This window comes from Alligator mississippiensis, chromosome 2 (genome assembly GCF_030867095.1).
Source record: "Alligator mississippiensis isolate rAllMis1 chromosome 2, rAllMis1, whole genome shotgun sequence".
Taxonomy (NCBI): domain Eukaryota; kingdom Metazoa; phylum Chordata; order Crocodylia; family Alligatoridae; genus Alligator; species Alligator mississippiensis.
Genome location: NC_081825.1, coordinates 274,858,139 through 274,885,630, shown reverse-complemented (window position 1 = coordinate 274,885,630; position 27,492 = coordinate 274,858,139). Strand labels below are relative to the sequence as shown.

The following is a 27,492-nucleotide window of genomic DNA, read 5'->3' as shown; positions in this document are numbered from 1 at the left end:
CCATAGTGCCCAATCCTCTCAGGGCTATCGTGAGCTGTACTTGCAAATCAGGCTTCTTCCCACATCTTGGCTGAGGGAGCTCCTGCCTCTCCAGCTGCTGGCAGGGAACTGCCAGCCTGGCCTCAGCCCTGGGCTTTATAAGGGCCAGGCCCTGCCCCCTACAGGCAGCTGGCTCCCCTTATTTGCTCCGGCAACCCGCAGCTGTGTTCAATTGGCTCTGCCAGGGCTCTCTCCCTGGCAGTTTCTCCTCTCTAGGAGCAGGCACTGGGGTGCCCTGCAACACACACAATAACTTCAATTTCAATAACCAACACTTCCTCCAGACCAAGGGCACAGCTATAGGCACAAAAATTGCCCAACAATATGCCAAGCTTTTTATGAGACACCAGGAAGAAGAATTCCTCAAAAACTGCACCAAACCCATACTAAAGCTAAGATATATAGATGACATCTTTGTCATTTGGATTGAAAACCTGCCATCTCTGATTGATTTCCATTAAAAATTCAATAATGATCACCCTTCCATCAGACTATCTTTGGAATACTCCAACACCAACATTTCCTGTTTAGACACTATGATCAAGATTCAGAATGGTAAAATACAAACCATATGCAAGAAACCCGTGGACGAACATATATATCTACACAGAATCAGCAATCACCCTAAACCAGGGGCAGCAATTATTTAGGTTTGGGGGCCACTTCATGAGTTTTGGTGAGCTGTTGAGGGTCACAAGGGTGCCCCCCCCCGCAAGTCACCATCTTGGGACCGGAAGTCCCATCCCCTAACCTTTGACTTTTGCCAACGGATGTCCCACCCCTTACCCCTGTAAGTACTTCTTTTGGGAAGGGGGTTTGCCATCTTGGAACCAGGAAAAAAAAAACAAATTACATACTAAAAATAAAACACCCATAACAATATATTTTAATTTTATTTTTTTAAAATATTTTTGTCCTGATTTGCGTGTGTTTGTGCTATATATATATGGAAGTGATTGCATAATAGCTCAAAATTAAGTCTTACTCTTGTATGGTATAAAGGGGTGTGGGGGGTATGGGTGGGTGGGTATGGGGTTTGTGGGGGACTGTGGGTGTATGTGTGAATGTGTGTGTGGATGTGTGTGTATGTGGGGTGTGAGGGAGGGTATGAGGGTTTGTGGCGATGTGGGATTATGGGGATGTGTGGGTGTGTGTATGGGTGTGTACGGGGAGGGGGAGGGTGGCTAGGGTTGTGCCTGGGTGAATGTGTGGTGTGTGCATGTAGCAGTGAGTGGGGTTCCCCCAGAGGCATGCAGGTGTGAGTGTAGGGGAATGAGTGGGAGGGTGTGGGTAGGTATGGTGTTTGTGGGGTGTGTGATTGTGTGTGGAGACGGTTATGGTTGTGGGGTTGGGGGGAAGGGTTTGAGAGCCAGAAAGAGCCACCCCAGCCCCTCTGCACGCACAGGGGGCAGCAAGATACGCCATAGCCAGGCAGTGTCTCGGCCGGGCAGGACCAAGAGACCCATCGTGACCAGTCAAAGCCCCTTTGCAGGCCAGATCCAGCCCATGGGCCATATTTTGACCAACCCTGCCCTAAACACACGAAGAAAGCTATAATATATAGCCAAACCCTGCGATACTACTGAATTTGCCCTGTGAAGAGAACAACCACTCTCTCTCCAATCTCTCAGTTCTAATTCACAAAAGGAATTTAAAAAACACCTTTCATACATAAGCCTATGAACTGCCCTTCATAAATCTACTGGATATAAAGAGTCATGGACTAAATATAGATATTGGATTTATGGCACATTATAACCTACCTGCCATCCAATATCCTTAGGTAACCTCTCTACATTTTACCAGCTACATTCTATCACCAAGTCAACATTCCCCCTTTCCCCACCCCTGCATCTACCTGTCTCACAACTCTTCTCTCCCATCCCCTCTGATCCTCACTGCCACGCATCTGCAGTTTCACAGACCTGCTTTTTATATATTGGCTTCTATTCTATCCAGGAGAAAACAACACATCAGCTGACTCTCCCTATGCCTGAAGAAGGGTGTTTATGTCCAAAAGTTTGCAAAGAACAATTTTTTCAACTATTTAGTTGGTCTAATAAAAGATATCATATTTACCCAAAGAACCTTGTCTGTAATTATTTCAAGGGTTTTATTTTGTAGCATGATATTTTGAAACAATAGGAACATTTTTTATGTTTTCTTCAAGATTTGTAGGTCCCACAGATATGAAAGATCTGAAATGGAAGCAGTGGGGGCAAGGCACAGAATAAAGTTACCCAGTTGTAAAGTTATTAACTTGACCTTTAAATGGCTTTTTTCTCGCATTGGTTATCTTATAAACATTATCTATTTATGTATGTGTGATGTGTGTGTGTGTGTGTGTGTACATAGATATACAGGGACTGTTTTTTGTTCCTATCTCGTAGCTCAGTGGCAACAATGAGTAAGACAGTTGTGTTTGTGTGTGTGTTTCCCCATTAGGGATGCTAGTGGAAACTAAAATGATTGATAAAGATAAATCATCAGATATATTTGTATCCTTTATGGTCTAAATATCATGTACGTCTTGGTTTAAATATCATGTACATTTCTTCTGTTATGTTATTCAGAAATTAAGAATTTATTTTATAATCCCTTTGGTTATATCTGAACATATATTTATTCAGTATCCATCTGTCCCTTGTGCATTTATATACAGGTAAATTATAGGCCTCCATCCGTTCTGGGAATAGCAGTTCCACTCACTGATAACTTTTATAATGCAGACCCTAGCAAACCTAGAATGAGAGATTATTTTGAGAAATCAAAGGTAAGTCTTCTGTCATTGTTTTATTGGTGTTGAAGATGTTTGAGGAGCATGCATGCTTTAACATTACACATTTTAGTCTATCCAATTTTCTATCACTCACGTTAAATAGCCAATATGGTAAAAGTTCAAAGAAGGCAGAGGTTACAGACCGAGCAGGTAAGTGATATGCCAGCTTTGCATCCTCTTCCATCTTGTTCAAGTTAAAATCCTCTTAGTTGCACGCTAGATCTAGAATAGGGCTGAAAACTGATATTGCATTGTAAAATGGTACATTTTGCTACTCTCGGGAAAATGGACAGTGGAAAGGAATGAAAGTTGTGACATAACATTAGATAACTTGATTGTAAACTCCTAAATCCCAGCTAATCTTCTAGACTACCATCAGCAAGAAACTATCTGGCTGGCAGGTTCCCCTTTGTAATTTATTTCTGGCTATGTTGCCAGAGGCATTGATAATGTGTCATGAATTAATATAAAAAGGTAAGATAGGTTCTACCTAGCTGGAATTAAATCTGTCAGCTTTCCTAATACTACAGTCAAATGTGCTGCTATTAGCATAATTCAGGAGCATATTGCAGGAGTAATGAGTGTTTTGAAACCATACCACGTTTGGAACTATTTTTTTTTACCTAGATTTTGAGCTTTTTAAACCAAACATTATTGTCTGTGCTGATAGATTCTGAACAAGGTAACATGGGAAGTCATGCTATGTCCCTACCAAAGGACTGCTAATAAAGTACTTACATTTCTTGGAAACCATGGCCAGATCTAGACATGCAGGCATATACATTCTCCTGGGGACAAATAGCAGTGGCACAATATGTGCTGCTGCTACTCGATCCCCAGGGAATGCCCATGCACATGCACTCTGGTGCACAGCACGTTACCTCAGGTCGGGCAGGGGAGGCTGGGACCTGCACCCCTTACCTGGGGTTCCAGGGACTTCTTGGGCTCCAGCGGTGGCCCCTTCCCCAGTAGGGGAGGTATGGGGGGGGGCACATGCCCGTCCTGAAATTGGCTCTTGCCAGCCAGGGAGTGGGGAGCACCTGTGGCACTTCTGGTTTGCTGCTGGCGCTTCTGGAGTCAGTGATCAGCTGCTGGAGATCCCACCCCCCCTCAGTTGGCAATCAGCCCCTGGGGGACCCCCCCCCCCCCCCAGTCAGCAATTGCCCTCTGGTGCCCACTCCCCCAGGGCCAGGAGGAACCAGTCACCCATGAGCAGTGGTGATTTGACAGCAGGGAGCCTGGCTGGCAGCCAGAACATAGGTCCAGCCAGCCAGGCTCCAATTTCAGATGGTGCACACTGCTGCCCCATGCACTGCTCCACTTTTTCTGCTGCGAGTTTTTTTTTGACACCGGGGTCTCTCAGTGTCAAAAAACTCCTTGTGCGGAAAATTAGCACTGCATGTGCAGCATGTGTGCTGTGCAGTAGGGCTGTGTGTAATTTCAGCAGCCTTTTCATTTCAGAGGTGTTTTGGCCCATGTCAGTGCCAAAAACACCAAATCCAAGATGAAATAGAAGACTCCAAAACATCTCCAGAACTCAATTAAACCATCCAAAACATTTTGGAAAATTTCAGAAAATGTTGGAATTTCAGAGTTGGGCTTGCAGGAAAACAGAAGCTCAGAAGAGAGGGAGGAAAGAGGTGGGGAGAGGGACTGCTCTGATATTGACATCTGTAGCTGTTCAGTGTCTGTGATCTGTCCCTGAGGTCCCTTCCAATCCCAGTGCTCTGGGGGAAGGATGGAGAAACAGCATATAGGGCTCTGTGTGAAGCCTTTCTGTCCCTTTTGTGAGCTGGACGCAAAAGCATGTGAAAGGTACTGTGGCTGGCTGCAGTGGCTGGCTTCCTAGTCAGTCTCCTGCTAGTCTCTCTTTATGGAAAGGATTGGATCCACCTTTCCAATATATTGCAGATACAAGACATAGTAAACAGATAGAAGAAAATATAGTAAATAGAAGGTATAGTAAAATAAGCAGATAGAAGAAGATATAGTAAACACATAGAAGATATATTTTACACACACATACACACACACACACACACACACACACACACACACACACACACACTTTCCAGCACAGCAAACATTATAAAGCGTGCTGTAAAGGCAAGTACCAGGTCTTCTAGAAGAGGAGCGAGAGGGTGCAGCAGGAGAGCTGTAAGTCCTTCTCCACCCCCCCGCCCCAACTTAGACACACGGTCTTCCCTAGCAGGCATGAGGCTTCTGCTGCTAGTGGCAGCAAGGAAGTGAGAGCAGTGTCTGCACCTGTCCCACCTCCATTAACACCTGCAATAATAATGACCCCCAGCACCACCACCATGACAAGCACCAACATGACAGTGTCCTCCACCCTAATTTCAGTTCCCAGCATGAGCCTCCCAGTGCCAGAGGAGGAGCTGGATCTGGAACCAAGGGAGCTCAGTGCTATAGACAGGGAAATTCTGGGGAAGGAGGGGGAGCTCAGTGCTATAGACAGGGAAATTCTGGGGAAGGAGGGGGAGCTCAGTGCTATAGCCAGGGAAATTCTGGGGAAGGAGGGGGAATCTGAGTTTCTGTTCCATACCCCTTAAAGTTCCCCAAGAGCCAGGTCTCCTTCTCCAGAAGGTACTGCAAAGGAGGTTATGGGGGCAGGTGGTTCAGCTTCCCATGTTGTTGTGCCTTTGCCTGCTGAGGAGGGGGATAAGGCAGGATTCTCACCCGCACCCCAGAAGTGAGGGGATAGTGTAGTATGGGATCATTTTGAGGTAGCAGATGATCCCAAGTATGCTATTTGCCTGCACAGTTGATGCAAGACCAGCTGGGGCAAGACAAGAATCACTTCAGCACCATGGAGATGCTGATGCATATCAGGAGACACCACCCTCTTGCCACTGCTCCTCCTCAGCCTGGCACCAGTGGGAGTGTGCCCAAAGGGAAATCCCCCTCTCACTCCAAAGCCCCTGTCCCCCAGAAGCAGAAGCAGGCCACCCTGGATCAGTGGGTGTGACGTTGGTGGACCTCATGTCCAGTAACACTCTTCGTCAGGAAGTCACTCCCCCTCGTCCTGCCTGCCACAACTTCGATGTTATGGGTGATTCAAGGAGGGGTTCAGTGGAGTTCTACCCGAGGGGTTTCCCCGACACAGGTGTACTCACGGTTGAGGTGTGCCATTGTTCCACGGGGCTCCGCCACCCCTACACCCCGTCCACTCGCCAACCGGTCACTCGCGGGTGAGATGGTACCTCACCGCTATTTGCCGGCCTGTCGGCCAGTAGGTACTCCTGACCGTAGGGAGATAGGCTAATGGTTGCCCTCAGTCAACCTGCCTTAGGGTCCTGCTGATCCCCGCTGCTGGCTTGGGTCTTCTCCCTTTTTCCTCCCCTGGTTTTTAGAAATAATATTCCTCCGGGATGGGGAGGCTTCCCAGAACAACGTTTTGGCCCTGGCAATCTCCCGAGACCACTCCTTCCACCCCTGCCAAGGTGCCCGTTTCCTGCTTCAGCTGTTGAGCTGAAGCCGAGCCGCTTGTCTGAAGCGTTTGCTCCAGGGGAGCCGCAGCACCACCGGCGTGCTGCCTGTCTCCTCTCTCTCTCCCTCGCTCCCCCCCAGCCGCAGGGTTTGCTGGGGTTTTTAAACTTCCCGGGCCTGCTGCTGCGGCTGCTGCGATTGGTGCAGCTGCTCCCCTTGCCGGGAACAGCTGTTTAAACAGCCGGCATAACGCCGGCTCGCGCGGCCGTAATGGCGGCTGCTGCTGTGGTCCTGGCTCTGCCGCCGCCGTCCCTCCCAAGGGTGAGTAGCTCAGCCCGGGGCTTTCTTGAGAAGGTGCTACTGCCCCCCAATCCTCTCTGTGCCCTTCCTGTGCCCGTGACAGCGGCACGCCGCCGTCACAGAGGGGAAAAGGCAGAGGGAAAGCAGGGCGTGTTCCCAAGATGAGCGAGGTCACCCAGAACATTGGGGAGATGCTTGCTCTGGAAGGCCCTTCTCCTTAGTTGAGCTGCTCCAGCCCTTCTCCTTAGTTGAGCGGCCAGGGTTCGGGTGGCTCATGGCGCTCATGGCCCCATCATACTGTGTGCCTGCACACACCACCTTCAGCAGGATAGTGGTGCCCTCCCTGTGTGAGGCATGCAGGGAGTACTTGAGGGAGAAGCTGCACAAGGCAGGTCTGCAGGTGGCCTTACACTTCACCTCAGACATCTGGAGCAGATGGAGTGGAGATCATGCCTATCTCTCCCTCACACGGCACTAGTACAATCAGTCAAGCTGTTGGTGGGCTCTCTTTCAACCAGAGGTGATGGATGAGTCCCACGTGGCAATGGAGACCAGAGGGGCCATGAACCGCATAGTGCAGGGGTGGCTTATTGGGCACAGTGAGCTCACCCATGGGTTCATGGTCACCAACAACAGAGCCAATATGGTCAAGGTGGTCTGTGATGCCAACATTGTTGGCATCCTCTGTGTGGCACACAAGTTCCACCTCATAGTCAAGGACACCTTGGAGGGGGACAGGGCTGCTGGTGATGGCACCATCACTACCACGACCAGACAGTTCATTTCAAAATGCAGGAAGATGGCAGGCTACTTCCACCAGAGCTTCAAGGCGGGCAAAATGTTGCGGGACAAACAGGCAGAGCTGAGCATCCCACAGCACAAAATCATTCAGGATGTGGAAACTCAATGGAACTCCACATACCTGATGCTCGAAAGACTGGTCAAGCAACAGAAGGCCATCCATGAGATGGCCTTGCTCAGGGAGATTGGGATCAGTGGGGCCTGTGAAAAGTGGTTTGTAAATTCCCTTTGAGAATCAGGCCTGAGAGATTGAAGACAGAGTGGGTTTCTTGTGAGAAATGTGACCCCACAGGTAGTTGTGTATTCTTGTCTGTAATAGACTGCATTAGTATGTTGGCAGGTTTTGCATTTCTTATGGCATGGTCTGGATCTATTCAGTGTATTTTGGCTGTAGGAAGTTGGCTTCTGGTGATGAGGTTAACGAGGTTTGGCTGGAGTGGGTGAAGGAGGCAATGTGTGAGGCATGGGCCACAGTGTTAGGGGAAGTACGGAGCTGTGGAATGGATGTCACCTCAAGACACCTAAATGGAGAGCCACCCACCTGGGAAACATCTAAATCAGTTTTCCATCAAGGCGTGGCAGACCCAGAAATAGGTGGGTGGGTGGAGATCTAACCGGCACCAGGAAGGCCCCCTGTTACAGGCTACCATCCCTGCTGGTTTGATCCCACATCACCTTAACACACACACAAAATCACACAAGTGTCACAAGTTTTGCTTTGAACAGTTTGAGATGCAGTTTCCCAGAACTCCCCTGCACCTATTTCCTTGAAGCCTGGCAGACTTCATGGTCTCAGAAGAGGCTATCATGCCTGCTGTTTTCATCCCACTGAGCCTTAACACACACACAAAGTCACACGTCACAAGTTTTGCCTTGAACAGTTTGAGGTGCAGTTTCACAGAAACCCCTGCACCTATCTCTTTGAAGTTTGGCTTTGAACAGTTTCACAAAAACTCCTGAACCTATCTCCTTGAAACTTGGCAGGCTTCATGCCCTCAGAAGGGGCTACCATCCCTACAATTTTCATCTTAATCATGCAAGAAATGACAAAAGTATAGGCATTTTAGTGATTCCCCATTATAGCCTGTGGCTGAACCTCCAAAACGGCCTTGAAATTCCAAAACAGATTCAGCTGAATCAAAACAGAACAGTGATCCAAAACACTGAAATGAAGCACTGTCCTCTGAAACAGCTGAATCCAAAATTGAAATGATACAGAGCCGTTTCATACAGCGCTAGTGTGCAGCACTGCAAATGGGTCTGCAGTACCGCATACTGCACATGCGCACTCGTCTGGATGCCCCCCATATATGTATCTCCATGATCCTAGTTTTGACCTACACTAACAAAATGCTTTCCTCTTTAAAGAGGGCCCTTGATACCTAATGCACACAGCATAAGACTATCAGACAGATCCACTTTTTGCTTGACACAGGAAATGAGGAGGGCCATCGGAGTGCTGATTACCCATTTCTGATTCACAAGGTACCAGAAACCTTTGGCAGTGGAGTAGACAATGAGTACCTTAGACAGTTGACTAAGGTCCTTAGAAGACTGTATGCCAGCTAAGAATTTATTAGATGAAGCTTTGCTTCACCAATCCTTTTCCTTCTACAATATGTACCTATCTTATCATAGCAGAAGCATTCAGTGGAGGAGATACAAATTCTCAAGTGCAGTCATGCCATCAGGGAGATGCAAATAGGACAGGAACCAGGAAAGAGATGCAGCAGATGATCAGGTGGCCTGATCATCAGAGGTCCTATAGAACCCTGCATGTACCACTGACACTGATCTTTGATTGGTAGAAAAAGGTAGAAACTGTAGTGCACACAGGGCTAAGACTACTGTTGTAAAAATACATGAAACTTGTATGTGCTGCAGCTTCTGTTGTCAATATGACACGTAGAAATACACTGACAGCAAATTGCCTGAAAATCTATTTTTATATATATATATATATATGTTAAAAGTTTAGAGGTTCTCAGTCTCTAGAAATCAAGCTTGTAACAAAATAAGTGTTTTATTTGTAGTGTAAGCAGGCTTTTTTATAATGACTACAAGTTATGTAATAGGACTGAAAACCTTCCAATAAATTGGTAAACTAATCTCTGACATCAAACACACTTTAAAAGCATATTAGCTCTGGTTTTTAGAGATTATTTTAGGAATTCCTAGTAGAGTTGTTTGAAATTTTTAAAGTATAATAGTTCTTCACCAGAAAAGGCTTATTTAGTGAAATCAAAATATTGAAGTTGTCAATATTTTCACAGGAAATTACTAAATTATTGAAAAGGTCAAAACATTGAGCTTTTTATATTATTGCTTTCAAATAAAATTAAATAATATAAAACTAAATGGAATATTTCACCCTTATAAAAATGTTGAAAGGTTGAAGTAGAATATTTTTGGAATATTTAATTTCATGAAACAATCCAGGATTTCAACTGTTTGCCCTAATTTGAATCTCAACCAGATTTTAAAAAATTTTAATTTCTCATGGGAGGATTTTGACCAGCAACAATATCACATGTGGTCTGCAGCAAGCAGCATGTATACCTTTTAAACTATCTACTTTGTATTTGTTATTTAAAAACATGTTTATTTCAGAATCCATGCAAAAATGAGGTCAATTCAGGTTATATGTCTTTTTACAGACTTCAGGAACCTACAAGAAGTGTGCTAACAAGTCATCTCGAGCAAAATGCAACTGCACTGACAACGAGAAACTTTCTTTTTCTGTAGCCTTCTCAGACTGCAAGGAGAAGGTAAGAACTAGTAACAAGTTGGAAACAACTCCTATTAGGAATAAATTCTGCCCTTAGACATAGCCAGGAAACCACCCTGGATTCAGTACAAATTGCCTGGGGGGCAACATGGGGGCAGAAACTAACTCTCTAAAGAGACATTCTAGTTCACAATTGCAGGTGGGCATGGCCTGAATGTTTAATAAACGTCTTAAATAACCAACACAATTTACCTTTTAAATGCAACTGTATGACAATATATAATTTACATTTTAGGCTTTTAGGATGAAGTATCCAGTTAGAAAACTTCCGATCTACTTCATTATTAAAAGTAAAAGAGGATATAAAGACCTGACATCTCCTTATTTTGTCACAATCACAGAAGTCAATCAGCGGACAAACTGGGAAGTAGCAGGTATGGATTGGGGGATCTGAAAAAATCTGCTCTTTCATAACCATAGGCATAGAAATTATTATTTACTTTTTCTGCTGGAAGTTCACTTTTGAAAGAATTGCCGTTTCTGGAAACACACTTTTTTCTTCTTACCTGTCTCCTTAATGGACAGGACTCCTGTTTAGACCCAGAATTATGACATCAATGTTCAAACAGGACCAAGCAGGATGTGATATTGAGCATTGTATGACTTCTCTCCACTAAAGAGTTACTCTTTTAAAAACAACAGGATAAAGATTCAAGAAGAAAAAGTATAATGCAAGACAGACTTGTTTGTTGCAAGCCATCCATTCACTCAATTATAATTGATTTAAAATTAAAGCAGGATTGAGACAAACTGTAGCAGGAGTACTCCTGGGGATATGCAAGACATCTCTGGGTGGTATGCGGGAGAAATTACATAATGGATTTAATTTTCATTATCATAATAATTGGCATTTAAGGGATTAAAATATAAAAAGCATGCTGGTAGGAATATGTGGGCAGCTGGTAAATCTGGAAGGGGATATGCAATAAGAAAGTTTGGGAACCTCTGCCCCAGACAAAACAGTTTCCCTGATACTCCCTCCTGTTGCTGAAATGCACCAGCAGCAGGCCTCTTTGTGGTTGTACAAGTCAGCCTTCATAAGCTACAAAGATGTTCCAGCTTGTCAGCTGTAGCAGCCTTTACATAGCTTTTTGTGGATATAAGGCATTGTTTGGTAGTTGTAGTAAATATTTTCAAGGCCTGGAAAACTGACCAAGCTATTTTTTATCACAAAGGGCAAAAAATACTTTAATATTTCCTTTATAAAGCTCAAGAAACTCTAGGACACAAGTGATCCAAACTGGGCCAGATAAAAGGAGATACTGAGTACCCCTGACACAGTTTCCATTTCTCTTAAAGGTTGAGGGTGTGTGCACTTTGTAGGGAACTAATGGGTCTGAAGGCACCCCTTGCCTGTCCATGACTGCTTGAACTTCTGTTTCATACAGACATCAGAATTTTCCAGCAAACTAGGAGGAGAGAAAAATATGGAAGAACTTTACAAATTGTTTTTTACTTTACAGGTACTAATGCAACACCAAGCATGTTAAAAATGAGAGCATATTTAAAAGGAAAACTCAATGCTACACTGTATAATCCAGATGCCCTGACCCTAAATATATATGTAAGTTTTATCATTTCAGATGAAAGGAAATTGAATGCTATTAACTTAGAGGTAGTTCCAATATGAATCTAAACATTTTTTTGTAAAATCCAGATCTGTGAACTCATTTGTAGATCAGTTTGAGCTCTAATTCAAATGCTTTGACGTCAACAACTGAATGAAACAGGTGAGTCTTAACCCCCTGTCTTTTATATCTACTTCTCATTCCTGCTTCTTCATGTATTCAAGGACAGCAAACAAGGTGAGTAGTATGAAGACAGTTTGCAGACCAGTTCACAGGTCAGTTTGCCCCCAGCCCCATCCTCCTTTTCAGGGAAGAGTTTTTCAGTTTGGTGTGAGGAAGCAGGAAAAAAGGAACCTTTTGGGGCCAATGAGCAGTAAACAGGCCAATTTCCAGGCAAGTTTGCTAGGGAAGGTGTGCTTGGAAGAAGGGCAGTAAGAGAGAAAGGCAAATTAAGAGACCCAGGGAAATGGCTAGAGAATGTTGCAGTGCCAGAGCCACTGCCTCTGCTTGCACCTGTGAGGTTTCTGTCCAGGCAGGACCACTTACCATTGAGGCTTCCACCCAGGTCCAGATTTGCTGCTGTGGGGACTGCGGCTTGCAAGTTCCTTCCAGTGACGGCCGGGTCAGGGGTGCCTATGGTGTGAGCAGTACCTCCTGGTGGTGTCTTTCAGGAAACAGGCAAGAGCTACAGGAGGAGGTGGTGATGCTCCAAAACATCCTCCACCATGAGGAGTTCATTGATTCAATACTGGAGGAGACCTCCAGGACTGTGGAGGAAGAACTGCCAGGGGCAGCGCTAGAGAAGAGAGAGGGCATGGACTCCCAGGAAGGTGGAAGCTGGAAGCTTGTGACCTCTGGCAGCAAGCAGAGATCTTCACTTCCACTTGCAGCAAATTGTCTAGAGAAGAGATATGCAGCCTGGAGCCCAGATCCAAGATGTCGCAGAGGGATTACCAAGACTCATCCAGCTCTCTAACAACTACCCTGTGTTGCTCATCCATGTGGACACCAACGATATTGCCAGGCGAAAACCTGAGCAGATCAAAAGTGACTACAGGGCTCTGAGTGAAGGGGTCTGGGGCTCCGGTTGTGTTCTCTTCAATCCTTCCAGTCAAGGGATAGGGCCTGGGCAGGAATGAGTGCCTTCTGCACAGTGGCACCAGTGCACCTCCTGACAGGCTGAGCTTGCTGCTTAGGCGGCAGGCAGGGGGGGCAGGCAGGAGCACCAGTGCCCCCCACCCAAGAGCACCAGCTGGGGACTGGGAGCACCACGGTCACTTCTGGGAGCACCACGGCTGCTTCACAGTGGCCATGGGAGGACCCACCCTCTGTCACTAACTGGTCACTGGGGGTGGGGGGGTATGTGCCCCCCCTGACTAAGGTGGCAGCAGTTGCCCATGCTTCTTCAGATCAATACCTGGTGTAGCCAGCAGGGCTTTGGGTTTGACCATAAGAGTGTTCCAAGAAGAAAGAAGAGATGGGATCTACCTAATGAAGAGAGGGAAGAGCATCTTTGCAGGCAGGCTCACTAACCTAGTGAGGAGGGCTTTAAACTAGGTTCTCCAGGGGATGGAGACCAAAGCCCTGAGGTAAGTGGGGAAGCAGGAGACCTGGAGGAAAAGCAAGCAGGAGAGGGCAACAGGGAAGGTGTTTTCATACTTCCTGAGAAATCAGGGCAACCTCAGGTGCCTGTACACCAATGCAAAGAGCAAGGGAAACAAGCAGGAAGAACTGGAAGTCCTCGCACAGTCATGGCACTATAACGTGATTTGGAATAACAGAGACTTGGTGGGATAGCTCGCATGACTGAAGCACTGTCATGGATGGTACAAACTGTTCAGGAAGGACAGGCAGGGGAGAAGAGGAAGAGGACTTGCACTTTATATAAAAGAGCCATATGATTGCTCAGAGCTCCAGTATGAAACTGTAAATAGACCTGTTGAAGGTCAGTGGGTTAAGGTTAGAGGGGAGAGCAACAAGAGTGATGTTGTAGTGGATGGTGTCTGCTATAGACAACCAGGCCATGAGGAAGTGGTGGATGAGCTTCCTCCAAACAACTAGCAGAAGTTTCCTGATCATAGGCCCTGGTTCTCATGAGGGACTTCAATCACTCTGACATCTGCTGGGAGGGCAATACAGCAGTGCACAGGCAATCCAGGAAGTTTTTGTAGAGTGTTGGGGACAACTTCCTGGTGCAAGTGCTGAAGCAGCCAACTAGGAGCCATGCCCTTCTTGACCTGCTGCTCACAAACAGGAAAAAATTGGTACTAGTAGATGGCAACCTGGGCAGCGGTTACCACAAGATGATTGAGTTCAGGATCCTGAGGAAAGGAAGGATGGAGAGCAGCAGAGTAAGGACCCTAAACTTCAGAAAAGTAGACTTTGATTTCCTCAGGGAACTCATGGGCAGGATCCCCTAGAAAGCCAGGCTGAATGGGAGAGGAGTCCAGGAGAGCTGACTGTACTTCAAAGAAGCCTTTCTGAGAGTGCAGGAACAAACCATACTGATATGCAGGAAGGCTCTCAAGTATGGCAGAAGAGCAGCTTGGCTTAGCAGGGAACTCTACAGTAAATTAAATCACAAAAAGGAAGTTTATAAGAAGTGGAAACTTGGACAAATAGATAGGGAGGAGGATAAGAACATTGCTTGGGCATGCAGGGATGAAGTCAGGAAGGCCAAAGCACAATTGGAGTTGCAGCTAGCCAGGAATGTGAAGGGTAACAAGAAGGGTTTCTACAAGTATGTCGGTAGCAAGAGGAGGATCAGGGAAATTGTGGGTCCCTTACTGAATGGGGAAGGCAACCTTGTGACAGAGGATGCATAAAAGGCTGAAGTGCTCAATGCCTTTTTCACCTCAGTCTTCACAGGCAAGGTCAGCTCCCAGACTACTGCACCTGGAAGCACAGTTTGGGAAGGAGGTGAGCCAACAGTGGTGAAAGAACAAGTTAGGGACTATTTAGAAAAGCTGGACATATACAATAGAGGTGTGCAAAACGGACCGTATTTGATTTGGATTCGGTTCTAATTGGAGACAGTGATTTGATTCGTTGATTTGGATCACTGTCCCTGATTCGATTCAGCTAAATTTGAATCTGAAGATTCAATGCTGATTTGAAGAATCAGCAATTTGGCCATAGACACAGCTTTAAATGTTTTTCCTACATACCTCAAGGTACCAGCTACAGCTCATGAATACTATGATGCTGGGGTGGATGGAGTGTCATACAGGAGAGCATGTGTGTGGAGCGGGGTGCCCACGTGCTCAGCAATGGACCACAACTACTTTCGGACCACTTCCGGATCTACCGGAAAATGCGCAAGGGCACCCCACAGCTTGGCGATCGACCACGGGGGGACTCCAGGTGCCCCTCTAGACCAAGGAGGCACCAGTTGCCAAGCTGGCAAAGCCCAGGGAGGGGGGCCCTCACACATTCCTCGGCAGACCCGGAAGTGGACCAGAAGTGCTTCTGGTCCACTTCTGGGTCTGCTGCCGAGCGTGCTGGGGAGCCCCCCGTGCTCCTGTGGGACACTCCATCTGCCCCAGCATCTCAGCATTCATGAGCCTCCTGCTACCTTGAGGCATGTAGAATAAATATTTCAAGCTGTGTCTATGTCTGAATCGCCAAATCTTTCCAAATCTCTAAATTGATTTGGAGGGTTCTGATTCAATTCAGAGAGATTAAAGGGTCTCCTGATTCAGATTCAGAGATTTGTCCACTGAATCGAGCCAAATCTCTGCCAAATCAAATTAGGGACTGAAGCTTTGCACAGCCCCAATATACAATTCCATGAGGCAGGATGGGATGCACCCGCGGATTCTGGGGGAGTTGGCTAATGAGATTGCAGAGCCACTGACCATCATCTTTGAAAATTCATGGTGATTAGGAGAGGTCCTGGATGACTGGAAAAGGGCAAACATAGTGCCCATATTTAAGGAAGGGAAAGAGGAGGATCCAGAGAACTACAGAGCAGTCAGCCCCACCTCAGTCCCTGGAAAAATCATGGAGCAGATCTTCAAGGAATCCATTTCTAAACACTTGGAGGAGAAGTAGGTGATTAGGAACACTCAGCATGGATTCACCAAGAACCTGATTGCCTTCTGTGATGAGTTGACTGGCTCTGGGGATGTTGGAAAACCAGTGGATGTGGTGTACCTTAATTTTAGCAATGTTTTTGATATGGTCACTCACAACAGTCTCGCAGGCAAGCTAAGAAAGTACAGCTAAGATGAATGAACTGTAAAGGCGGATAGAAAAATGGCTGAAGCATTGGGCTTAGAGGTTAATAATTGCTCGATGTCAAGTGGAGTGTCCCAAGGGTCCCAGTTTTTGTTCAATGTCTTCATTGATGTCCTGGAAGATGGCATAGAGTGCACCTTCAGCAAGTTTGCAGATGGCACCAAGCTGCGGGGAGTAATAAATACACTGGAGGGTAAGGCTAGGATTCAGAGTGACATGGACAAATTGGAGGATTGGGCCAAAAGGAATCTCATAATGATCAACAGGGACAAGTGCAAAGTCCTAAACTTAGGATGGAACAGTCCCACGCATCGGTATAGGCTGAGGCCTGACCGGCTGGGCAACAGCTCTGCAGAAAAGGACCTGGGGGTTACAGTGGGCAATAAGCTGAATATGCGATAGCAGTGTGCCTTTGTTGCAAAGAAGGCTAATGGGATACTGGGCTTCATTGGTAGGTGTGTTTCCAGCAGGGCAAGGGAAGTAATTATTCCCCTCTATTCAGCATTGGTGAGGGCACATGTAGAGTACTGTGTTCAATTTTGGACCCCCACTACAGAAAGGATGTGGACAAATTGGAGATAGTCCAGTAGAGGGCAACAAAAATGGTGAGGGGGCTGGGGCACATGACTTATGAGAAGAGGCTGAGGGAACTGGGTTTATTTAGTCTTCAGAAGAGAAGATTGAGAGGGGATTTGATAGCAGCCTTAAAGTACCTGAAGAATGGTTCCAAAAAGGATGAAGCTAGACTGTACTCAGTGGTGACATATGACAGAAGAAAGATCGATGGTCTCAAGTTGCAGCAAGGATGGTGTAGGTTGAATATTAGGAAAAAATCTCTCACTAGGAGGATGGTGAAGCACTAGAACAAGTTACCTAGCAAGGTGGTGGAATCTCCAACCTTGGAGGTTTTTAATACCCTGCTTGACAAAGCCCTGGCTGGAATGATCTAGTTGGAGATGGTCCTACTTTGAGCGGGGGTGGGACTTGATGACCTCCTGGGGTCCCTTCCAGCCCTAATTTTCTATGATTCTATGATTCAAATCAAACTAGATGGAGGCTTGTTTAATGTCATACAGTTTAAAGTAGGGATAGGCAATTATTTATGCTGGAGGGCCACTTCAGGAGTTTTAGTGAACTGTTGCGGGCTGGGGGTGTGGGGTGCTAGCCTGGCCTGGCACAGCGTGGTGGCAAATTGATCCTATCTGGGCCCAGGCCTGTCTGACCGGCAGCCACCACTAGGGGCACTGGACATAGTGAGCAGGCAGGCTATCCATGGAGACCAACCAGGGACCCCTGTGGGCAGAGCACACTCAGCTGGGTGGATTGTTTGGGGCCACAGTCAGATGGGGAACAGTATACAGGAGTGGGACTGGCGGACAGAGCCTGGATCACAGGGTGGTGCCAGTGTAGAGTCAGGGCCTGGAGCAGAGCCATGATCTGCTCCCTGTATATCCTGGAGACGGGTGCTGTTTCTGCAAGCAGGGACATGCAGGGGCAGATCACAGCTCTGCCCTGGGCCTCAGCCCCACACTGTCACCACCCTGCAATCCTGCCCCAGACCTGCCTGCCCATCCTGCTCCCCAATGCTGCTTCCCTCCCACCCACAGCCATAGGTGTCAGAAGGCCAGGGCTAATGGGACTTAGCTGCCCCAAACATGGGGCAGCGGTAGCAGCACAGAGGGCTGCAGGGCAGCCCAGGCATGGGCTCTGGGCAGCTGCAGCAGTAGGGGAGGGATACGCACAGACTCAGACACACAGCCACAGCCTGCACACAGCCAGGATCGCAGCGCAGCAGCATGTGGATCCCTGCCCAGCATGGTAGGAAAGTCTGTGAAGGGGGAGGGGTGGGGCAGAATAAGGCCCCACAGTAAGAAAGGGTGTGAGGCAGGGGCTGGGGTGAATGGGGCCTTGGGGTGGGCTGTGGGACAGTCAGAGCCTGGGCAGCTTATCTAGGGGTACGGGAGGGTTCTTGCTGTTGCACGCACCCCAGGGCAGCCATGGAGGGCATGTTACCCATAGATTTGTGCACAGGGCAGAGGTGAGCTGGGCTCTATACCCCACTACTGCTGCCTCAGGAGCCATGTGATGTCACATGCCTGCCGCTGCTGGTAGGCAAATGGCAGGCAAATGGCATTGTGCAGCTCTCGAGGCAACAGCAGCAGGGCACAGAGCCCAGCCCACAACAGCAGCCTGCCTCCACCCTGCACACAAATCCAGGGGGTACATGTCACTTGTGCCTCCCCCAGGGTGTGCACAATGGCAAAAGCCCCTCTGAGCCCCTGGATCAGCCACCCAGGCTCTGACCATCCCACAACCTACCCTTGGGCCCCATTCATCCCAGTCCCTGCCTCTGCCCCACTCCCTCCCTCACTGTGGGGGCCTCGATTTGCCCCTCTACACTTTCCCTTTTTCCTGCCACTTCCCCTCCAGAGGCTTACCTGCTCTGTGTGTGTGTGCATATGTGTGTGTGGGTGGGTGTACACTCAGCCCCCAAATAATATAGTCTCCCTCCACCTATGCCCACAGCCCCATCCCATCCCATCTGCCTGGCTGAACACACCCTGCCCATGGGATTCCACCTGCCCACTCTGTTTGGTGCTTCTGGCAGTGGGTGAAGATCAAATGGCCTTGGGTGCCCAGGCAGCAGAGTTAGGTCCAATGGTGGCAGAGACACTGGTGGCAGCTGTCAGGCAGAGTGAGCTGCTGCCATTGGGGCTGCCAGGAAGCCTCCTGCCATGCCACCTTAACCCCACCACATGCCTGGAGGCAGTAGGACTGTGGCAGTATGTGTGCAGACTGGGCTTCCCTCTATGCCTGGGCTAGGCAGGGCCAAGGGACCCACTGTGGGCCAGATAGAATCGCTTGGTGGGCTGGATCCAGCATGTGGGCCAAATTTTGCGCACCCCTGATTTAGAGTGAAAACCAAGGTTAAAAAACTGGTCCTGAAAGATTTCCTGTATGTGGATGATGCAGTCATAGTTGCACACAGTGAATCTTCCCTGAAAAATCTCTTGGGCAGATTTTCTGAATCATGCAATAGCTTTGGAATGGCAATTAGTCTCAATAAGGCTGTGATCATGCACCAAGAGATGAGAGAATCAATAGCAGACATCACTCTGGAGGATAAATCTCTTGGTGTCATTGACAGTTTTTTGTACTTGAGTTCTACAATCAGCAGAAATCTTGACCTACAGATTGAACTGACTAACAGAATTGGAGAAGCAGCTAAGAAGTCCAGGCTACTACAGAAAAATGCATGGAATAACAGCAAACTATCAGCTAAGGTGAATATATGAATCTACAAGACTTGCATGCTGTCATCCCTGCTTTATGGTTCAGAAATGTGGACTATATATGCTAGGCATATCAAGAGACTGACCTGTGCAAGATCCTTTAAATAAAGTGGGAAGACAGAATACCAAATGGAGAGGTACTGAAGCATGCAGGACTGACACTTAGAAGCCATTATCAAGAAAAAAAGGTTGCAATCAATCGGCCATGTCAGGAGAACAAGAGAAGACTGTATCCTCAAGAATATTTTGTATTATGAGATTTGAGATGGTTCTAGAAATTAGGGTCACCCTCTATGGCATGCAAACATTACATGAAGTTGTTCGACATCAAAGTAGAAAGCTGGGAGGAGCATGCAGAATCCTGTCCAATCTGAAGGGAACATCTGGCACTGGCAACTCAACATAGAATCATAGAATCACAGAAGTAGGGTCGGAAGGGACCTTGTAGATCTTCAAGTCCGACCCCCTGCCTGGGCAGGAGGGAAACTGGGCTCAAGTGACCCCAGCCAGGTAGGCATCAAGCCGCTTCTTAAAGACCCCCAGGGTAGGAGCCAGAACATGAAGCAGCTTTGATCCAGAGGATGGAAGCAAAGTGAGAAAGAAGAAAGCAGTATGCTGTAAACTTGGGCTCCAACTCAGACCATATATGGCTCTGCAAAACTTGTAACAAGCCATGTCATTCTCAAATTGGGCTCATCAGCCACAAAAGGATTCATCAGGCATCTGACTAGACCTCTTACATGTACACCATGATCCAGAGGATTGATGTTGCCTACCAGTTCCAGTATGAATCTAAATCTTTCTTTGTGAAACCAAGATCCATTTACTCATTTGTAGTTCAGTTCCAACTCTAATTTGATTATCAAAACTGTTTTTTATGTCTTATATATATGCCACAGGCAGTTCCGAAACCACTAATCCTTGAGATATAAAGGAAATTTTGACAGTGCCTTCTTATACTAACCTTTCAAATAAGTTACATTACAAATCTTGTTAAAAACTTTGCTGATTTTTACTCATCAACCTACTTTGCATGCAGTAATCCAGATGTTTTCCCTCAGAAATATGCTTGTTAGCAAATATGGCTGTATTTGACATAATTAACATTACCAATATCTAAATTTGTTTAATGTTATTGATTTGACCTGTAAGGCTTCTTTTTTTTTTCCAGAGATATCAACATTAAACAGCATTTTTTTAACTTGGTCAGTTGGTCTACGTTGTGTTGTGGGAAATGTAGTCCTCCAAGTAGCTTGACCCATGGGAGACGACCAAGGGCCAAACTATAATTCCCATAAGGCAGTTGTCGTGGAAACACACACAGAGTACTTTTGGGTTAGGTCAGCAGAAGCTTTTATTTAAAAGAAACTACAGCTGTAGGGGGAGTTCCAAAGTGACATGGATTTTTCAAGCACTTGGAAGGGGTCCCCCCCCAAGAGCAAAATTAGGAGGCTTATATACTTTTTAACAGTTGCTTACAACTCACGTGATCATATAGTGAAATTAGCATGAAAAGTGGCTATAATATTACTTCATTATTTCTTTGCTGTTATAAGGATGGGAATTATGGGGGAGATAGGGTTAGTTCACAAACCTCCTTCTTGCACCTGGAAATCTACTTTGTACATACTTTTTTTTTCTACCTTCAAGGCCGCGGTGAGCGAAGCATTTGCAGAAGAGTTACAAAGAACAAACACTTGCCCTTATCTGTTCTACTGTACCGAGCCAGCAATTCTACACAAAGCGGTTATGTCATCTTATAACTAAAATAATCAAAGTTTAAGGCATATATTTTTTCTGATTCCACACAATGTACAAGGAAATGAAGTTTAATAATATTTTAATTCATTCAAAACAAATCATTTAATCAAATAAAATATTCCTATTTATCTTGAATCAACCTGAAGAGAAATATTTTGTTTTCATTTTCCTGACAGAAAATCAAAAGGTTAAAAAAAAATTCTAAGCTGTGGAAACAGCATATTCCATGGGAGCTATTTTTTCTGACAAAAAATTCCTGACCAGTTATAATGCATATAACTTAAGCTACCCTTTCTTTAAATGTCTTTCTAAACCAATTGTATTTAACTGTATCTGTGCAGTAAGCACTGATTTATTTATAAAAATTATATATTGTTTGTACTTTTAGGATTCTCTAGTTTTCGATAAAAATAATAATTTAAATCAAATTAAATAAATTGAATTTTTGAAAAATAACATTTTAAAATACATTAAAATAATGCTTAACTTACAGGTACCTTTAGAAAGATTGTTCTGTGTTTGGAAGAAGCTTTACACATTATTTTCTTTTGTACAAAACCTAGTGTGCCAAAATTAGTCAGGTTTAACATTCAAGGGCTTGTGTCTATTTATACCATGGCTGAATTTATCATTTTGGTTTTAATTTTAACTTCTTTCAGAAATGAGATTGCCTTAGCAACAGTAAATTGCTCAAGGCAGCAGAAACTAGTATTTGAGTCTCTTACAAGGATGCCAACCAGTTGGCTGACTTTCTTGTCTGATGTTTTTAGGTGTTTGTTTTGCCCCTATTTCCCAGTGAAGTCACTTAGAGATGCCGGTTTCTGGGAGCAATCTGAGCTGCATGTTTTGAAGGAGCACAATGTGTGTTTCCTGCCTCTTTAAAATGAAAAAGAATCTGGAATTTGTCTCAGGGCACATAATAGGACGGGGAAATCCTCAGTCATGTGAGCAGATGCTCTGACGAGTAGGTAACATTTGAACCCTTTGCCTCCATTTGTGTGGTCTTCCTTCTGGGTCTCATTTGGTAAGGAGGAGATGAAAGTGATCCATTAGTTTTCAGGAGGACATAACCTAGAAAACATGTAGCTGGCCATGGTCAGAGGAAATGTCCGATTACTAACTGTTGTTGTCAGTTTCCCTAAGATCACAGTATACAAGAATGCAGAAATCACACATTACCAAAGAAAAATTTCTGTTTCCTGTTTAAATGCTATTGCTAGTAAGAGCAAGATAATCTATAGATTTGTCACTGTCTTGCTCCTCTGACTTTTGCTGGCTTTATACTCAAAACAGCAGAAAATCTTCAAGGAAGGGGTTGAAAACTGCAGTGTGAGATATATGTGTGTACACACACACACACACACACACACACACACACACACACACACACACGTTCTTTAATTTAAAGGCGTTTTGTCCTTAGATCAAGAAAATAATCAATGGTGCTGTTGTTTTCTTTTAACAGGGATCTGAGCTTTTCCATTTCAGGGTATCAGTTATTCCTGGAGTTTCCTTCTGTAACCTGTTTGATGAATTTCAGGTACCATAAATAGCCATAATCAACCAAGCGTCATTTAAAAATAAATGATCACAGCATTTCAAATGAAAGAAAAATGAGCTATAACAGAAGCTGTACTTACTAAATTTAGATTGATGCGCTGTAGAATGGGGCACTAATCCCACATTTAGTCATTTGTGCAGTCATTTTTCCTCAGATGTTTCCCAGGTTCACTAGCATGGTTCCCACATCGTTTCTCCCTTCAAGGAGAATTATTCAGCCAAGAAAATTTGTATTAATTTTCACTTCATCTACAGTCCTCACTCTCCTGGCACATACCCACACCTCCAGAGAGGTTTCTGGATGGAGCACAGCTGCTGAGTGCTGGCCCTCTTTCTATGTGGAGAGGAAGATCAGCGGGACTTCTTCATGTGCACACCATTTCATTGGTTACCTTGCGTTGTTCACAACACTATTCATACCTAGCAGTTCTGCGTAGCACTTTCCATCCACATATCTCATAAACAGTTCATGCCCTCCATTTTCAGATGAAGGAAACATTAGCACAAATAGAGTTCTAAAGTGACATGGGGAGCTGCATCCATTACTATTACATACAATCAAAGAAGTCGATACTGCCCCTGTCCAAAGCGCCTGTAGTTACAAAAGAAAAATGATAAAAGTAAAAACAGGGAAATACCTAGAGATTGCTATCAACACCTTTTTTTTCAAAAATATTTTCTCCACGCCCCCCACAACACAGCTGATACCCAGTAAACAAAACTGTCTTACTTGCATTCCACCACTGAAATGATTTTGCCTTGCTGACAGTCTGGCCCCCAAATTTGAACTTAGCCATTTTTGTTGGAATATTCCAATTGAAGCAATTGCAAACCTGCAATTGATTTCAGCTGAAGTAAGATTGAGCCTTTGATTGTCAGCTTCTGGGGGAAAGAACCTTTAATTTCTTTCCATCTGTTGAGAACACCAATTACATTAACAGATAAGTTGTTGGAAATATGAAAAATTTGCTGTAGATTTTTAGTAATTATTGGAGGTAAACAATAAAACGGTTTGTTAAATATTTTCTTTTGCAGATTTATGTTGATGATGCTCCATTAGCCTTCCCAGGACAGTATCTTACTATCTCACTAACAGCTGTATTAATAGGAGGCATTATCTTTGTGACATTTATGGTGCAAGTGTATGATGTAAATATATGGAAAAAAATTAAAAGTAGAAGTTGGAGAAAGAACAAAATAGGAGCATCTGAAACGAGAACTACTGATACAGACAATTCTGCTTCTTCCTAGTTTGGATAACTGTATATTTTCAAGTGAACTGCAAAGCCAGCTGAACTCAGTAGCCAGTTACCAGCCCTTTTCCCTCACCTTATTAAGTCTATGTCTTTCTTAGATATTTTAGTAGTACTTAGAAGTAATTTATTTTATATTTTATGTTATTAATCTTCCTCAGTTGATGTTCCTGAATATGCAAATTTTTTGTCAGAATTTGTTTTATCTTTTGAAGATACGTGTTTTGAAATCTACAGGAAAATATACATGTTTGCAAAATTTTGTTTTACAAAAAGCTTTTGAGAAGATGTAAAGTATTTTGTTATGTTTGTTTGCTGTGAGGTACTACTAAACCTGAGCAAAGTAGCAGAATATGGCAGAATCTAGCCGTATTCCTCTCCTTACAGAATATCTTGTGATTAGTTTATCTAAGAACTTGCAACAACCAAAAGAACTGTAATACCTTGTTAAAAATAAAGACTACATCTGAATTAGTAAAGACAAATATATGAATGAATGTTTAATAACCCCTAAGAGTTATGGAAGGGCTAAGGTGACTTGTGGTAAAATATTCAGTAGTGCAGCTGAAGGGGTAACTTGAACAGCAGCCCTGGATCCTGCATGGGTACGGGGTGCACAAAAATAGCCACCACCATTGGCACTGTGAAACTGGTGCTGTCTCGATCATCAAGGCTTCATGGCTGCCCTGCTTCATCTTTGAAAATATTTCTGGGTAGTTCTGATCACATTTTACACTTATCTTGCATTTTACGTACTTCAGCTTCACTTTTTGCTACTAATAAAGCATGCCACTTGAAGGCAGTAGACACTCCCTACCCACAATACCGATAACACTAAGCTTCTGGCTGAACCAAACCAGAAGCTATCAAGTTACTTTTTTTCTCTATAACCCAGCAAATCTCTTAAACAAAGGAACAGCTCCAACAGGAGAGGATGAGGAACTGACTGTATAATCTAATGGCTAGAACACTTGCATAGGATAGTTACTGGCTGTGGAGTAAAACTTACCTAGGGAAGGTTACTGGCTCAGCTGGGATGAGGCAACTCTTCTGAGATCAATATTGGCTGTTCTGAGTGAGTCTGAGCTACTGAGGGAAGTTAGGACATATTAGGGTTCGATGGAAGAATGGCTGAGGAAAGCAAGCCCACTAATTCTTGATGTGCCAGTCAAAGGAGTTATAACACCAAGTGCTTCCTAACTCAGAAAGCTAACTGTGTTAGCTACTGTAATTAAAGTATCATATATATATAGGGAAATCATTTTCCTTGACTCTGTATTTTCAGCTAATTTTGAAAAAAGCAAATCGACAGGCGTATCTACACATTGCCCTATGGTGATGTTGTTACTGCGCTGCACTTTAGTACTTCCTTTTAAAAGTACTAGAGCATGGTGCAGTAACTGCCCATACTGTGTCATATGTGTGGCGCATGGTTATTTTTAGCCTCTACTTCGCTGTAATGGCACACTATAATGGGGGAGCACACCACTACAGCAAAGTAGCTGCTGGTCATGTGTAGACTCAAGTGGTCAGTCACTATGTCACCATAGCATGATGTGTAGACACATCCTACAATGTCCAAAACAAATCTATGTCCTCTTCTTGAAGACTTCCTGTAACTGGATGGACTGTACCTTTAAAAGGGAAATCAACCATTGTGAAGTCCAGCTGCAGGGCATTCTGTTAGGAAAGGCAGCAGTGCTGTGTCCTGCTAAGAGCTTTAAAAAGCTCCTGGAAGAGTAAGAAGGGGAAGAGGAAGCCACATGTGAGTAGAATAGTTTCCTACAAGGAAGTGTTTAGGCTGTGGTGCTGGGGCTAGAGCCAAAGCCAAAGCCTGTGGGACAGGACAGAAGCTTTTGGTTTGTTAACTGATTCCTTGTTTGTTGTTTAACACCTGTGTTTTATTTGGAAGGACTGGCTCAGAAACTTTTTAAGGAGCAAAATCCACCTGTGGGGGCCAATAGGCTAGGCAACCTGCTTATTCTCCCCTCAAATACACTCTCTCTATATATAGAGAGAGAGAAAGTTCACAGTTCTCTGAAACATGGTTAAGCATAGTACTACCAAAGACAAAAATAACAAATTTCCTTTAATGGTTTTTTGCTAGGTACATGACTTTTGGGGGGTTTAGGACTTATTTTGGTGATTGTTGAAGGCTTATGACTTCTCAGTATGAGAAGGGCAGTCTAGTGAAATTGAATCTGTGTGTGTGTGTAAAAAAAAAAAAAAAAAAAAAAAAAAAAAAATATATATATATATATATATATATATCAATCCAAGCTACTGGATGGTCCTGTGCTAGTCATCTACTCTATTGCTATTTTACTCCCTATAAAACAGTGATAATTATCTTCTTTACCTCCTTAGGCAACTGAGAATTAAATAGTGATTATTTTTATCACTTTAACTTTGTAAATTACAGTTCTCCACAATGTCCTCTGAACACATTAACACCTTACCTGCTAATTTGGAGCAAATGCTGCACTACTTTTTTTTATGGGATAAGAATTTCTTTATGGAAAAAAGTAAATGGTTTTTGTGAATTGGGGGTGCATCACCTCACTTGCACTCCAAGGCAGATCAATTCTATCAAATAAGAGATGATGGTACCTCTGACAGTCTAGGAAATTATGGTAGTCTTTCAAGTACCTGTTTTTAAATACAAACCAAAGACTGGATCCTGAGAGGTGCTAAGAACCCACACATTTAATTACCCTGGTTTCAGTAGGAAATGTAAATGCTGAAGAAAATGTCTTAAGGTACCTTCATAGCATGCATTAGCCTAGTGCACCGCTGCTTTTATGCTGAGGACAGCGATGGCTTTCCACAGAGCTCTGATAATTGAGCTTTTCTATGTACTCCACTTATGTGTGTCTAGTGGAGAATTTAAAGCGTTTATCCTGTTTTGAGCAAGATAATTAAGATCTTCATAGTGTTGTAAACTCAGAATAGCAAAAGGTGAAGCAGAGAACATCACTTGAGGTCACTTAAAATGGGCTTTAAGTTTCATACTAATGTTTTGCTATTTTTCAGAAGGCTGAATATAGCAGGCATGAATTTTCAGATGGCATTTGCAGTGATGTGATCTTGTACAGTCTATAACCACATACAGCATCAATTGTATAAATTCAAGAGATGATGGGACTCTCAGCTGTGGTCTCAGTGGAAGTTGTATAATCTGTTTAGGAAGGAGGGGAGTTAAGCTAATGCTGAGTACTTCTTGAAAGTCTTACCTAGATGGTCCAAACACTAGACAGTATTTTGCATTTAGATGAAGAGGTGTACTGAAAAAGTTACACTGACAGAAAGCTGGGTTTTGGCTTTTATGCAATTGCGTATACCAAAAAATTGTTCGGGCAGTATTGCATCTACTAATCCATTTGTCCACAAGGCCTATAGCTCATCTTAGAACAGGGGTGTCAAACAGCTGTGGACTGGATCTTGCCTGCAGAGCTGCTTCACTTGGCCTGTCAGGTTACAGGTGGGACAATGGAAGTTGCAGGGCATAGCCAAGGGAGTGGCCTTCTGCAGAATCCAGGGTCACTGGGCCCTGTGGAAATGGCCTTTAGCAACAGGAGGGCAAGCACAGGCTGTGCCAACAGAGCCCTACTGACCCTGTTGCCACTTGGCTTGCTACTACTTGCCCTACGGCCACTGTTTGTGC

General features: G+C 44.7%; 1 protein-coding gene across 1 annotated transcript in view; it reads left to right on the top strand.

Moving 5' to 3' along the window:
• Positions 1 to 24,281, top strand: part of CATSPERB (cation channel sperm associated auxiliary subunit beta) — a 122,041-nt gene extending 97,760 nt beyond the window's left edge. The window contains exons 22-27 of the mRNA XM_059723176.1: positions 2,702 to 2,812; positions 10,024 to 10,134; positions 10,390 to 10,528; positions 11,618 to 11,718; positions 22,481 to 22,555; positions 23,611 to 24,281. Of these exons, the coding sequence (XP_059579159.1) occupies positions 2,702 to 2,812; positions 10,024 to 10,134; positions 10,390 to 10,528; positions 11,618 to 11,718; positions 22,481 to 22,555; positions 23,611 to 23,826 (753 nt within the window). The 3' untranslated portion in view covers positions 23,827 to 24,281. The remainder of the gene's footprint in view (positions 1 to 2,701; positions 2,813 to 10,023; positions 10,135 to 10,389; positions 10,529 to 11,617; positions 11,719 to 22,480; positions 22,556 to 23,610) is intronic.
• The last annotated feature ends 3,211 nt before the right edge of the window (positions 24,282 to 27,492 follow it).